General features: G+C 37.9%; 1 protein-coding gene and 1 pseudogene across 2 annotated transcripts in view; one reads left to right on the forward strand and one right to left on the reverse strand.

Moving 5' to 3' along the window:
* The window catches only part of LOC136749050 (putative nuclease HARBI1), a 470,787-nt pseudogene that overhangs the window by 104,061 nt on the left and 350,266 nt on the right, over positions 1-16,460 (reverse strand).
* The window catches only part of usf2 (upstream transcription factor 2, c-fos interacting), a 123,541-nt gene that overhangs the window by 69,904 nt on the left and 37,177 nt on the right, over positions 1-16,460 (forward strand). For both annotated transcript variants that reach the window (XM_066705526.1, XM_066705525.1), the window contains exons 5-6: positions 2,626-2,785; positions 12,272-12,359. In XM_066705526.1, coding sequence (XP_066561623.1) covers positions 2,626-2,785; positions 12,272-12,359 — 248 coding nt within the window. The remainder of the gene's footprint in view (positions 1-2,625; positions 2,786-12,271; positions 12,360-16,460) is intronic.

The raw sequence follows: 16,460 nt of genomic DNA on the forward strand, positions 1-16,460 counted from the left end.
TTTCTTTCAACTGATTTAGAAATGTATTTAGATATGTACTATTTACTTACTAACTAACTGATATACTTGCTAATTTAGTCAAAACAATTTAGCAGTTTAGCAGTATGCACATACAGAAAGTCACACTGGGTAAGTACACAATAAAATAAAGTTATACTTAATATAATATGTTTCAGACAAAACTTCATAGTGAATATATATTATGGTTATAAGTTACTGGCTTTGTTAATAATCTAAAGTTATGCTAAGCTCTGACAGTGTTTCATTTTTAACATGATAATTATTATTATTATTAATAGTTGTTGTATTCTATAAGCAAACTTGCGTAGGTTACAAGTGTGATGATATAGTGCTTTCTACGCAAGGCAAAGTTAGCATCACATTAAGTAATAATGTGTTATCACCATGCACTATAATACATGTGTCATTCATGGTGATTACACATTGTTACTTAATGTGATGCTAACTTTGCCTTGTGTACAAAACATTATATCCTCACACTTGTAACGTATGCAAGTTTGCTTCTTCTCACGTTTTAAGGCAAGTCTGCTACACCTATTCTCGCCTGGACGAAGTTTCCGCAACAAGGCCCAGACCGTTAAGAGAGCCTTCAGGGTCTCTACAACATGTTTAGCTTTACTGTACATTGTGTAACTTACTGCCGCCAGGTCAAAGAGAAACTTGTGCGCGATTCTTTCGGTGCAACAAACTCGAAATCATAGCTGAACACCCCATTTACATAACTCTGTATCGCAATTTCACAACTTTAAATTTAATTGGTAAAGTTATTAAAGATAGTTTTTCCACTGTGTTAAGCAGTAGCTGTTGAATGCAAACAGTATAATCAAATTGAATGCAAATACAGTTGAAATGCTTAAATAGCTTCAGAATTGCAATAAGTGCTTGCTCAGTTGGCAAGTGTATTTTCATTATAGTAGTAGTAGTAGTTTCCAGACTAATTCTAGCATATATGTGTAGCTTTACTGTCTGTGTTAGTCTAGATTCTGAATGCAATTTCACATTTTGTCCACATGATGGCATCAGTGGTCTACATAAGGTATGTCACCTTCATTTTGACCTTTAAATATTTGTTATAAAGGATAATATTTGTAAACAAAAACATATATTTATACTGCGTTTGAATTATTTTCTTTTTTCAATTCATTTATTTTTATCTCTTTACTGAACATGGATATGAAGTACACGGGAACATAAAAAGTTAATGAAAAACTTATTTTGGTTCATTTTTCGTATTTCATTAATCATATATTTACATTTGAAAGGAATTTCAGTTGTTAAAACATTATCATCATTATTTTCAAAATCTGGTACCTGGGAAGGGAATTTTTTCATCTGGATTTGAAGAGGTTAAGGAAAGGACAAAGTTCAGAACAAAGCAGGATACATACAGAGAGTTGATGAGCTGTGGAAGGTTGTGCAAGTATGGTAAATAGTACAAGGGATAGGAAATGATCAGACAGCCCACTTATGGCTTCCTATATGTGTCCAATAGTAAATGTGACTATCTGTACACTGTAAGCAGTTATAAGGCAAAATAACATTCAATTGACCTTTGAATCCTCAATTAAGAGAACACATTTGGCCTGCTTTATATCTGGCATGGTGCCTGTTAAGGATTTTGCAGTGTTTTCACACTACAATCCTACAATTTCATGTTTGATCTTGAAAGAGAGGTCGTAGGTCAAGTTCAAGGACATACATGGATAGAGACTATATGGTTTCCTACGTGTTCTATAGACACCATCATCATATCTGGCACCCGAAAGGATGTATAAGCTGTCAAAGTTGTTATTTTCTTTTTGGCAATATCCCATGATCCATAGCTCTGAGCAGAAAACAGATAGCATTTTTGGAAACTTCATACAGGAGTTTGTATTAGTGTTCAATAGTATGTTTAGCCATAAAAGCATCCTAGGTATAATGAGATGTTCAATAATCTGATGACATTTGCATCGGATCCTAGATGCTGTATCGCAGTCCAGGAAGGTCACAGGTCATGGCGAGTGGTTTATTCTGATAGAGCACCTAAGGTTTTTCGATGCAGACAATAAAGAAACCGAAAGATAACAATGTCTGTGTTTTACAACGCAGACAATAATAATAATAATGATAATAATAATAATAATAATAAGGAAACCGAGAGATAACAATGTCTGCATTTTACAACGCAGACAATAAGAAGAAGCTGGAAGAAAAGTAAAGAAACCGAGAAAAGAATAAGATCTGCGTTTTACAATGCAGATAATAAGAAGCCGGAAAAATAATAAAGAAACTGAGTAATAACAAGATCTATGTTTTTCAATGCAGATAATAATCTTACCAGTAATTTCAGTGCTTTGTATTATATTGGTAAATGTCCTTACTGACAATGTTGGGGTCAATTCCACTTTTTCAATTCATATTCCCTTTTTCAGACCTTTTTCAAATTCAGTTTTTTTTTTATTGTTTGCCATTGACATAATATTCTCTACTGGAATTGGAATTGGAAATAAAAGGAATTGCAAACTGAATTGTGATGTAAAAACTGATATTGACTGAGATGAGTTTGAAGATTTTAGCTGCCAGTGTCCAGTGATATGATTTCAAATACCTTTTCTTCCTCAGGCGGTGATACAGAACCCCTTCAGCAATGGTGGTAGTCCAGCCACAGACACAGTCAGCGGAGAGACACGTTTTGCCTACTTCCCTGCGTCCACTGTGGGTGACGGCACGGCTACAACGTTATCGGTGCAGGCCGCCGACCCCACCCTTGCACAGGCTGGCGGTAAGAGTCAGCAGATCACAATACAGATTCCTTTTATTATGCACTGGAATTTTAGGCTTAAGTCGGGAGGGGAGAAACCTTATTTAGGAAAGAGGGTGGCCATTCTATCAGGTCAGTAATGGGTTCTCATGTAGAAAACAGTACTTAAAGAAATTCCAACAGTACTTAAAGAAATTAGGGAAATTATTTATAGGTCACTAACTCAAATATTCTAAATGACACTTAGAACAGGGGATGTACCAACTGACTGGAAGATGGCAAATGTCATACCAATCCACAAGAAAGGGGACAAAACCAGGACATTACAGACCAATCAGTCTCACCTGCATTACTTGTAAAATGTTGGAAAAAATGATTCAACAGAAAATAGAGGAGCATCTTAATGAAAACCATATTCTTGGAGATAGTCAACATGGGTTTAGACAAGGCAGATCATGTCTTACTAATCTATTAGAGTTATTTGAACATACAACTGCAGCTGTGGATCATGTGAAAGCATAGATGTAGGCATTCAGGGTAATGTAAATAGATGGATTATTAACTGGTTGATGTATAGGAAACAGAGGGTGTCAATTAGAGGAGTTGCTTCTACCTGGAGTGAGGTTATTAGTGGAGTTCCACAGGGATCAGTACTAGGGCCTTTGCATTTTCTAATCTATATTAATAATTTGGATAGTCAGACAGACTTGTCAATTTTGCAGATGATAATAAAATATGTGTCTCAGCAGATACAATCTCGGCAGCACAGGCTATTCAAAGGGACTAAGATAATATTCAGTTGTGGGCCGACACCTGGCAGATGAAATTCAGTGTGGACAAGTGCAAGGTATTACATGCAGGTAACAAAAATGTCCACTATAATTATACTATGGGAGGAATAGAACTAGATGAAGTAACGCATGAGAAAGACCTAGGAGTCTACGTGGACTCCTCACTTTTTCCATCCAAACAATGTGAGGAAGCAATAAAAACAGAATGTTAGGGTATATTGTCAAAAGTGTAGAATTTAGAACAAGAGAAGTAATGTTAAGACTGTGTACAATGCACTAGTTAGACCTCATCTGGAATACTGTGTACAGTTCTGGGCACAAACATATCACTCCTCTAGAGGCAGTTCAGAGGAGAGCACCCAGACTTATTCCAGGTTTGAAGGGAATGTCCTACTCATAGCGCTTTTCCCCAACATGGTGCTGGTGCTAGTGCCGGAGCTGGTGCTCAGCCTGGGAACCAGTTAAACTTTTTGCGAACTGGCCTGCATTTCCACCTGTTTGGGAACCGAACGCCTATGTAACTGGATTTGGGCATTCCCAAGCACAAAATAGAAGTCCAGAAACAAACGGTGGCAGCCATAACCTCCACCATGGCAGATTATGTACTTTGTTTGTAAGCGGTGTTACTGGCTTTGAAAACACATCTTACCATGCAAACTGAAGTTCTCCTGCGTGTACAAACAGCTGTTGTGAGCAAAATGATTCAACCCCCATTGCAAATCAGGTTTATTGTCAAAATGTACAGACTGTCAGCTGTTTGCAATGAACAAATCAAACAAAAGCAATTGAAATAGCTCAACACAACAAATGCTTCAAGTGGTTTCCCCAAATTCATGTGAAAATGAAACTTATAATGACTTCTCCAGTCTCAAAATTAGTCAACCCCCTGAATAGAATCCCTCATAACAGCACAAATATGCAAAACAGGTGTTGTCTCAAGCACACCTGATGCAACTAATCAAGGGCTTAATTAGCACCAGGTGTTCTTGAGCTAGAACACATGAAATACCTGAACTGGCTAGGGGTTTGTTGAGTGTCACGTTTGACTGCATGTTAGAAATATGGCTAAGTCAAAAGAATGGTCCACAAAGAGAAGAGATCATCGCCCTTCACAAACAAGGAACAGGATACAAAAAGATAGTGAAGGCACTGAATGTTCCTAGAGACACCGCTGGAAGCATAGTTCGCAAGTTCAAAGTGAAAGGAACAGTGGTTACACTACCTCGACGGGGCAGAAAAAGGAAGCTATCAGTGGCTGCAACCAGATAGCTGAGAAGGCAGGTTGTGAAAACCCTTGAGTGACTGCAAAAGACCTGCAGCAAGACTTGGTGCCAACAGGCACTGAGGTTTCAGTGAGCACAGTTGTGTACTAAACGCAGAAGGTTTCCATGCGAGAACTCCAAGACGTACACCACTACTGACCCAAAAGCACAAGAAAAGTTGGCTCCAATATACTCAAAATCATATAAATAAGCCACATAAGTTTTGGGATTCTGTTCTGTGGAGTGATGAAACAAAACTGGAACTTTTCGGCACGATGGATCAGCAGTATGTCTGGAGGAAGAAGAATGAAGCATACGCTGAAAAGAACACTCTGCCCACAGTTAAGCATGGTAGTGACTCAGTGATGCTCTAGGGCTGCTTTGCATCCTCTGGCACTGGAAACCTGCAGTGTGTGGAAGGCAAGATGGATTCATTGAAGTATCAGGAAAACCTAGGAGAAAACATCATGCCATCTGTGAGGAAGCTGAAGCTTGGCGTTATTGGACCTTCCAACAGGACAAAGATCCCAAGCATACCTCAAATTCCACCAAGGCTTTGTTGCAGAAGAAGTCCTGGAAGATTCTACAGCGGCCATCACAGTCACCTGACTTGAACCCCATTTGGGATTTGAAGAAGGTGGTTGCAGCACGCAAACCCAAGAATATTACTGAACTGGAGGCCTTTACTCGTGAGGAATGGGCTAAGATTCCTCAGGAATGATGCCAGAAGCTGGTGTCTGGCTATGCATCTTGTTTGCAGCAGGTCATAACAGCAAAAGGGTGCTCTACTAAGTACTAAAGATGCTTGCCATGAAGGGGTTGAATATTTTTGAGACTGGAGAAGTCATTATAAGTTGCATTTTCAGTTGAATTTGGGGAAACCACTTGAAGCATTCGTTGTGTTGAGCTATTTCAATTGCTTTTGTTTGATTTGTTCATTGCAAACAGCTGACAGTCTGTACATTTTGACAATAAACCTGATTTGCAATGGGGGTTGAATAATTTTGCTCACAACTGTATATCGTCATAGAGAACGATTACACGACAGACAACAGGTACCTGGTTTTATTTTTATTTGTTTTATCTATTAAAAACATGTAGAGGTATTGAGCTTCTGCTCAAAGGAAACTTTGTTAGTGTAAGATTGTTTTTGTATTTGTTTCAAGTAACAGTAACCAGTCTGCATCCAGACGTATTATTATTACAACTTAGAAGAAGGATATTTCCAGCGCCTCCAGATCCCAAGACAGAAGACTCCCATTGTGTGGGCACATCCACGGGCATACCAGTGGTGGGATATGATTGTTCCTGAATTCAACTCAGTGCAGTTTATCCAAAATTTTTGAGTCTCGCGGGAGTCTTTTGATTACATCTGTCGTCGTCTCAGACGTGTACTGGAAAGAAGAAACACCAACTACCGTTTATATGTACCTGTACAGAAACATATCGCCATTGCCCTTTCAAAGCTGGCCACCAACAGTGAATACAGGAGCGTGAGTCACCTTTTTGGGGTAGGCATAAGCATGGTATTCAACTGTGTGCAGGAGTTCTGCAACACAGTAATTAAAGTGCGTCTCCCTGTACACACAATTTTCCCAGATGGTAGAAAGTTGGTGGAAATGGCATGTTTTTTAAATAATCGCTGGAGAGTACCACAATAGATGGAAGCCACATACCAATAACAGCACTAGAAGGGTATGCTTGTGACTATTTTAACTGATGGAAAAGGTCTTTTCTGGGTTGTGTGTGTTGGCTTTCCTGGGAGTGTACATGATGACAGTCGTATTTGTGGGAAATGTTATATGATGGACAGTTGTTAACCCAAAACAAAGTAAACCTCTCTGGCCATGATGTTGGACAGTACCTGATAGGAGACCCAGCCTACCCCCTGCAAAATTGGCTCATGAAACTTTTTGCAGATACTGGCAGACTGACCCCACAGCAACAAACATACAACTTCAGGTTAAGTAGTGCAAGGGCAGTTGTGGAGACAACGTTTGGGAGGCTAAAAGGAAGATGGAGGTGTCTGTTAAAAAGGAAATACTATAAACATACATATAAACATGCAACCCCCTGTACAGGTGTTGCCTGAGCACGGACAGCCGGAAGGAGCTGATGTAAGAGCTGCGTTATTGGACTACTTCAATGGGCAGAACTTTAACTTTGTTAAACACCAGTACATTGTTTCCTATTTCGTGACATTACATTTTCTCTAGAACATAAGAAAGTTTACAAACGAGAGGAGGCCATTCGACCCATCGTGCTTGTTTGTTGTCCTTTAATAACTAAGTGATCCAAAGATCCTATCCAATTTTCAGCTTCAACCACATCGCTGGGGAGTTTGTTCCAGATTATGACAACTCTCTGTGTGAAAAAGTGTCTCCTGTTTTCTGTTTTGAATGCCTTGAAGCCCAATTTCCATTAGTGTCCCCGGGTCCGTGTGTCCCTGTTGATCTGGAAAAGCTCCTCTGGTTTGATGTGGTTGATGCCCTTCATGATTTTGAAGACTTGAATCAAGTCCCCACGTAGTCTCCTCTGTTCCAGGGTGAAAAGGTTCAGTTCCCTCAGTCTCTCCGAGTAGGACATTCCCTTCAAACCTGGAATAAGTCTGGTTACTCTTCTCTGAACTGCCTCTAGAGCAGCGATATCTTTCTTGAAGTGTGGAGCCCAGAAAACTGTGCACAGTATTCCAGAGGAGGTCTAACAAGTGCATTGTACGGTCTTTACATTACTTCCCTTGTTTTAAATTCTACACTTTTGACTCTACCTAAACTTGGTTTATAATATTTTTAAAAGTCGCAATAAACATTTTAAGGCAATAGTTATGTTTCATGTTGTTGTGGTTTCTATATAAAATGTTTGACAATTGGTAATAACAAGTGTAAAGTGAACATAAGTGCAAAATGCAAAAACTGCAATAAATAACAAACTGAAAACAAAGTGTTCAAGACTTTCCCTGTTGCTGTCCCTCCATAACAGCCACCAAAAGACCCAGCAGAGTGTTTGAGGACTCTTCCATTTTATTAACAATTGTAGTGTTCAGCTCTCTGGTGTTTTCCAGAAATCGCTCATCTGCTCTCTCCAGATATTCCAGCACTTCCTGGTGATGGTGTAGCTTCCTTTTTCCTGTATAAAAGGATAATAGTATTTATTAAAATGCAAAATCTTCCTTTGAATTGAGTAAATTGCAAACTAGTTGAGTGTCTGCAAGACACGAAAGGTGTGGGAAGACTAGACAATGCTTGTATATTCAGGTCATACACTTTTAGAACAAATAAATTCCAGGACTTTTCCAAAACTATTCCATGGGTGAGTATTGGAAATGTATAATTGATTCTATACTGTTCAGATTCTGAAAGAACTAATAATAAGATTATTAACTGCTGTCGGAACAGAAATTACAAGACAAAGTTGTCTTGCTCTGGAATTTCTAATAATCAAATCACCCTATGAATGCTCCAAATATATACAGTGGGGGAAAAAAGTATTTGATCCCCTGCTGATTTTGTACATTTTCCCGCTGACAAAGAAATGATCAGTCTATAATTTTAATGGTAGGTGTATTTTAACAGTGAGAGACAGAATAACAACAAAAAAATCCAGAAAAACGCATTTCAAAAAAGTTATACATTAATTTGCATGTTAATGAGGGAAATAAGTATTTGACCCCTTCGACTTAGTCCTTGGTGGCAAAACCCTTGTTGGCAATCACAGAGGTCAGACGTTTCTTGTAGTTGGCCACCAGGTTTGCACACATCTCAGGAGGGATTTTGTGCCACTCCTCTTTGCAGATCCTCTCCAAGTCATTAAGGTTTCGAGGCTGACGTTTGGCAACTCGAACCTTCAGCTCCCTCCACAGATTTTCTATGGGATTAAGGTCTGGAGACTGGCTAGGTCACTCCAGGACCTTAACATGCTTCTTCTTGAGCCACTCCTTTGTTGCCTTGGCTGTATGTTTTGGGTCATTGTCATGCTGGAATACCCATCCACGACCCATTTTCAATGCCCTGGCTGAGGGAAGGAGGTTCTCACCCAAGATTTGATGGTACATGGCCCCGTCCATCGTCCCTTTGATGTGGTGCAGTTGTCCTGTCCCCTTAGCAGAAAAACACCCCCAAAGCATAATGTTTCCAACTCCATGTTTGACGGTGGGGATGGTGTTCTTGGGGTCATTCCTCCTCCTCCAAACACGGCGAGTTGAGTTGATGCCAAAGAGCTCGATTTTGGTCTCATCTGACCACAACACTTTCACCCAGTTCTCCTCTGAATCATTCAGATGTTCATTGGCAAACTTCAGACGGGCTTGTACATGTGCTTTCTTGAGCAGGGGGACCTTGCGGGCGCTGCAGGATTTCAGTCCTTCACGGCGTAGTGTGTTACCAATTGTTTTCTTGGTGACTATGGTCCCAGCTGCCTTGAGATCATTAACAAGATCCTCCCGTGTAGTTCTGGGCTAATTCCTCACTGTTCTCCACGTCCACGAGGTGAGATCTTGCATGGAGCCCCAGGCCGAGGGAGTCTGACAGTTATTTTGTGTTTCTTGCATTTGCGAATAATCGCACCAACTGTTGTCACTTTCTCACCAAGCTGCTTGGCGATGGCCTTGTAGCCCATTCCAGCCTTGTGTAGGTCTACAATCTTGTCCCTGACATCCTTGGGCAGCTCTTTGGTCTTGGCCGTGGTGGAGAGTTTGGAATCTGATTGATTGATTGCTTCTGTGGACAGGTGTCTTTTATATAGGTAACGAGCTGAAATTAGGAGCACTCCCTTTAAGAGAGTGCTCCTAATCTCAGCTCGTTACCTGTATAAAAGACACCTGGGGGCCAGAAATCTTGCTGATTGATAGGGGATCAAATACTTATTTCCCTCATTAACATGCAAATCAATGTATAACTTTTTTGAAATGCGTTTTTCTGGATTTTTTTGTTGTTATTCTGTCTCTCACTGTTAAAATACACCTACCATAAAAATTATAGACTTATCATTTCTTTGTCAGTGGGCAAACGTACAAAATCAGCAGGGGATCAAATACTTTTTTCCCTCACTATATATATATATATATATATATTTTCCCTCTCTATTTCCTGACTATGGTCCAGCTGTAACCTGGTACCACATTGCCATATCCCTGCCAAACACTAATCCATTCTCACACATTTACATGGGAAAGTTGCTCTCACATCAGAAAATAGGCTACATATTATTTTGTAAGAATTGTATCACTACATCAAACTGTATGTATATTTATACACATATACACACACAACATATATGTACACACACATACACTTTGATTTAGTGATAACTCTCACAAAACACTTTCCCAAATAAATGTGTGTGAAACTGGATTAGTGTTTGGCAGGAATATGGCAATGTGGTACCAGGTACATACATACATACACACAAAAATTACATTAAAAAGATCTATAGTTCCTAGATAGGTATGTATTACGTAAATGTCCATGACCTGTACGAACCCGGTATACTGTCAGGTATTAAAAGTACTGTATAGTTATACTGCCCCATGCACCATGTACAATTTACTTGCCCGTTCTGATCCCGAATGATTGCCCTGGAGAAGCCGATGGTGTCGGAGATACAGGACTGCTGCAGGATGGTCTCGTTTCCTCTACTTCTTTGCCTCTACTTCATTTACTTTGGCAGATGAGTCTGAAGCTGAAGGAAACAAACATCTTTAGCTAACAACACACATGTAAACATGTAAGAAAATTATTCCAAAAGCGTTACAGCAAATAACAACAAACTTAGACAATGGCAACAACTTACCAACATCAGCTGTGGCGGTTGCCGGCGATTCGCACATCACCTCAAACATAGCAGTCAACCGAGTTTAATGCCCAGGTGATTTGATTTGAGTGTCTATGTCCCAGCACCGAATCCAGCAGGTCAAAATTCACAACATTTATATTTTTGCAATGGCTAGTGCCACTTTTTGATGGATCTTTTTTGTAGTCTCTGTAGTCCTTTTTCAGCTTTTTTAGTTTGTTAATAATCTGTTCTGTTGAATTTGGATTTCTGCATCTCCTCCCGTATTTCAACATACACCTTTGCTTTCCTTTGTGAACATTCATCTTTGCCTTGGATTTCCCTTGAGCACCATATTGCCACCAAAAAATTGCACTCGTCGTCTGACCACTGTTTGTTACTTTCACTCATTTTTTCCCTGCTGCTCGCATCTTCTGCATTTTCAAAAATGGCAGTTGAACTCAAGCAAATAAGAACAGTTACAGATTAGGCACCAGCTCCAAACTGGCACCAGTACCTTGTCGGTGGAAAAGCACTATCAGAAATTCTGAGGGAACTGAACCTTTTCACCCTGGAGGCGACTACATGGGGAAATGATTAAAGTCTTCAAAATCATGAAAGGCATCGACTACATCAAACCAGAGGAGCTGTTCCAGATCAGCAGGGACACACGTACCCAGGGACACAAATGGAAATTGGGCTTCAAAGCATTCAAGATGGAAAACAGGAGACACTTCTTCACACAGAGAGTTGTCACAGTCTGGAACAAACTCCCCAGTGATGTGGTTGAAGCTTAAAAATAGACTGGATAGGATCCTTGGATCACTTAGTTATTAATAGACATCAAACGAGCACGATGGGTTTAATGGCCTCCTCTTGTTTGTAAACTTTCTTATGTTCTTATGTTCTAGAGAAAATGTAATGTCACGAAGTAGGAAACTATGTACTGGTGTTTAACAGAGTTAAACTTCTGCCCATTGAAGTAGTCCATTAATCCAGTGGAGGATTTTGCACTTTGTTGTTGTTTGAGTGCAGAAATCTGGTTCTGTAGGATTTCATAAGTCTCATGAAGATTTCATGAATCGACAACATCTTAATGAAGCCATCATAATTCGTTTTTATTTTATAATTAGTCAAATCGTAATGTGTTGATTACTTAATTGTGAATTTGATTTTCCACTGGTGGGGAGGTGTTTGCCACTGGATGAGGGAGTAGGAATATTTTGACTCAATATTTTATAAAAAAAGATATATATAATTGTTAATTAAGTAAGTAAAAGTGGCTAGAGGGACATCTAGGGCAGGGGTCCCCAATTATTTTTTACTGCAGGCCAGATTCAAAGAATTACATGAACCAACGGGCCAGACAAGACTCTTACACCCCACCCCTGACACAATGCCTGAGAGGGCCAGCGTCCCCACCATTGATTTTGATCATTTCTGTGTTTAATATTACTGAATATTGGCCCACGTTTTACACATTAAGTACATTAATGTACACATTAAGTACATCTTATGAGTAACTAACATCTAGTTAATGAGTACCTACTATGTTAATAAACTGTAATTTGGGAGACCTATTGTTACCACTTATTTATACACCTGGTTGAAATATTTAAGTTATATTTGAAAAGTCTGGCTGTATGTGTAGGTGAAAAACATCAAAGCATCCTGTTGTTATCCCTCAGGTCAATTTTATGTGATGATGACTCCCCCAGATGTTCTGCAGTCAGGAACACCCAGAACAATTGCACCAAGGACACATCCGTACTCAACGTGAGTGACTTTTCAAGGCCTTTTTAAGAGCAAGTAATAGGATTCTGAGAAAAATAAAAAATAAAAAAAAATGTTATGCTTCTTTGCACGTTGCTGAATCTGTATTGAAAACATACTTGTAGTTTTGCTGTTGTTAATTTGCAGACAATTTTAGTGTTTGTTACTGCTTTTTTTAACTGTAATATCTTAATTCACTCTCTCAAAATACACCGTTTTGTGTTGTGACATGTCCTTCTAGTGACCTCTTCAGGTAGAATTAACTTAACATTTTTTTAAAGTATGAATACAATTGCCTTGAATTTTCTGTTCTCTGTGACATTTAGGATAGTTTTGCTGTATTTTCAGTTCAGGGATTTTTTTATAAACATTCTTCCAAGGGGGATACTTGATTGCAATAGAATTAAATTATCAATACTAAAAAAGTATAGTAAAATGATCTTGAAAGATCATATAACTAATTGTTTCACTGTAAATACTGTGTTTTGGATATCAGCAATCAACTGAGGATTAGTTACATAACTTATATAGCCCCTGGAACACTCTTGGAAGTAAAACACATTTTTTCAGAATCACAGTACTTGCGCCTTAGCTGTGTAAAAACAGGCTGCTTCAAATGGAAGGCTTCAGAGATAATTTTTTTGCGTACTATATTTTTTTCCTTTTTAAATGTATATGTAAACATACATTTATAAAGCTGCTTGGCAGAAAACAAAACATGGATGCTGATTAAACTGCAACACAGATCTGTGCATATGTAAAGTATATTGTTCATTCTTTAAATAACTCCATAATGTTCAAGAATTAATTTATTTGTAAAATACATTTCTGCCACAGAATCACTTCTTCTAATCTCTGCTTTTAAGATGCTATTTTAATAATGTAAAATGTGCAGTGTAAAAGGATTTTTTTAGTCTAAGTGAAAGGTTAAGTCCTTTGGTTCTATATAACATTAATCTTGTTTATGTTAATCTGAACATCAGAAGCTTTTAACACTATTATTTTTGTTAATACTTTGTAAGCTGTTTTTGGGGTTGCTTTTTTGATGTTAACATTTTTAATGGGCAGGGTTTGCCATAATAAAAGGCAAGCTTTTTAAAATAAACTAGTTCTATTAATAAGTTATTCATTTGAATCTGTTAACTGTCCAACACACCTTATCACTTGATAACTAGCAATTTGTGTTATACCAGTTGACAACAAACAGCACTGTTGCAATGGGCTGACTCTTTCAAATTATTTTTCTCAGAAAATGCTCATACAGTTTGTAATAATATCCCCTCTGTAGTAATATAACACTGCCTATAACAGCAATATGTCCATCTCCAGATTCTTTCACCCCATCAATGCTATATGAACCAGATCATTTAATTGACACTATTTCATTTAGGGAGAAATCATAAAAAATTAACTGAAAAATTCTGAGAAAAAAGCAGACTAGCAGGTTTCAACAAAATGGTAAGTTTTAAAGATGTGTTTGTGCTTTTATGAAAGGAGTGGCTGCGGGGGTTGAACTTGAGTTGAACTCGAGGGCCCCTTCCTAGGGGGCGTGTACCGCGTCACTGAAGAATTAAAGTATTGATGGGCGGAGTTGACAGGACACTGAAATTATAATATTAGAGGGTGGAGTTGACAGGACACTGAAGAAATAACGTACAAGTGTAGAGTTTGGGATGTCTACGCCTTTTGTAACCTCGGGTCTTGAGATGACATTTGAGGTGATGTGACAGGGCCCCTTTAGAGCGGAATGTGCTGAGAAATAGCACTCGGTGGGGGCTGTGGGTAGTCATTTTCCCCCAAACAGATTGTATTAGGAAAGTCCAAAGACCCAGATCTCAACCGGCCAAGTATAAAATATTAAAATAATAAGAAATAAGATATATAAAGAATGAAAAATAAATCGGGTTCCGCTCGATGCGGCGGTGTGTGTGTGTGTGTGTGTGTGCGTGTGCATATATACTGCAGGCTGGAGATCACTGCCCCAGGTTTCTTTTTTTTTTTTTTTTTTTTTCAGATCCTAATAAGTTTCAGACCTTCCTCCACTTTGCACAGATTTGTACTAGATTTGTACTTTTACTTACAGAGAATGAAAAGTCAGTCTAAATGGTCTTAACTTTAGAAAATCCTGAATATGCACAGAAGTAAAAGAAATGTAATACAGAAAATGTAATTGAAACTTTCAGTAATCAACATAATATCAGTAAGTACTACTCCTATCCAAGACCAATATTTTCCGGCATTGCAGAATATATCAAACATATTATTTAAAGTAAAGGTAAATGCAAAGATTGAATAAATACAATTATTAAGGTATGTGTGTATATTCACACCACCATGTGATGTTAACTTAAGAAATCCTTAAATACAGAAGAACCATAGAATATATATGTTATATAAGAAGCATAGAATATATATGTAGAAACTGGGAAATTTCAATAAAACTCAATAAAAGCAGTGTTTGTAATAATATTAGTAACAAAACATCAAATTATTTTAAATAAATATCTAATGTAATCCATTCATGCAATAAGATTAAGTAAATACACTCAATTCGATTCAAGCACAAACCTATGTGTGTATGTATATTTACATAATTTACACATTACAATAGCTTGGGGGTGTATGAGGGTCTGAAGACCTTAATGGCCTTGGTTGTATTGGCAGTAAGACATCTGAACAGCCTTCAGTACAACTAACTAGTAACATTCTTACAGATATAAAGAATGAAAACACAATTTTAATAATTTCCCCCCCTCACAGTAAGTAAATGAAACTAAACCACACTTATTTAACTTATACAATACATAATTGACATTTAAATGTTAGTTAGATAACTCTCCAAGGTCAAACAGAAGCCTTATAGTAGTAACTTTCTTACAGAAATAAAGAATGAACCCCATGATGTTAAGAAAAAATAAAATTAAAAAATACTAAAGTAACTTTAGACATATTAAATATGTATAAATAATGAAGTATGTGCCTATTAAAACAGTACATATATACTTTTTCTAGTTAAATAATCTCCAGTCTCAGCATCTCGGGGAGTGAGACCTACCTAGCAGCACACATAAACAGAGTACAGACAGAGGCAAGAAGCAGCAGCAACCTTAGAGAAAACAGCGAAAGATAAGCGCAGAGGGAGACACAGTCACACTAGAGTTACACTGGATCATGTGTAAATCAAGCAGGTCTTTAGTGAGATAGGGTTAACCCAAAACAATCAGGCACAGAAAAAGAGAGGGCTAGAAATAGAGAAAAACAATAAATAAATAAATAAATAAATAAATAAATAAATAAACATGACATAACCATAATAACAGGGAGAGTTATAAAGACCAAACCGACACAGTCACATATTTGAACATTTTATTATGAATCCTGGCTCTCAGCACCGCGGTGGGGGGTTTGCAGGGAGCTGTACGGTTCTATCAAGCAACACAAAACTAGACCCCCTTATGACTGACACTTTATCATCAGAAATCCTGTACAAATCCAGCGGTCAGGCACTTCTACCCTGTCTGAGTAACGTAACTCTGTAACTTCTCTAAATGATCAGAAACACGTCTGATTTTCCAATTCTTCAAAAGACCCTTTTAGAACCTTCAAATAAACAGTTAAAAATGTCTTCGTTAATCATGCGCAGTAAACAGAAACGGGGGTGATATTATACAGATATGCGAGACACCATCACTTCAAATGTTTAGTTTTGCAAACTGCTTTATAAGACAAATTGTCTATATCTAAGTAATTTACAATTGTGTTGAAACATGCACAGTACACTGAAATATATCATATTACATCGATGTGATAGATTTGACAATATCGCTACAAATGTTGAAATTTCGGAAATGTTTTATAAAATGTATTTTCTATATCCATGTCAATTCCAGTTGTAACAAAACATACACAGCAAACAAAAATAGGGTCTGCATTATATTCATATTTCACAAGCCTTAATGAATTGTGTAAAATACTTTGTATTCTTATTGCGTATATCAGAGTCATTTTATTACACCTAGGTCTCCTCAAGATGAGTTTAAGTGGCTCTGCATGAGTTTGTTAATCATTAAGTTTTAATTAAACGTTGTTAAAAAGCAATACATA

Source organism: Amia ocellicauda, chromosome 5, assembly GCF_036373705.1.
Source record: "Amia ocellicauda isolate fAmiCal2 chromosome 5, fAmiCal2.hap1, whole genome shotgun sequence".
In the NCBI taxonomy this organism is placed as follows: Eukaryota; Metazoa; Chordata; class Actinopteri; order Amiiformes; family Amiidae; genus Amia; species Amia ocellicauda.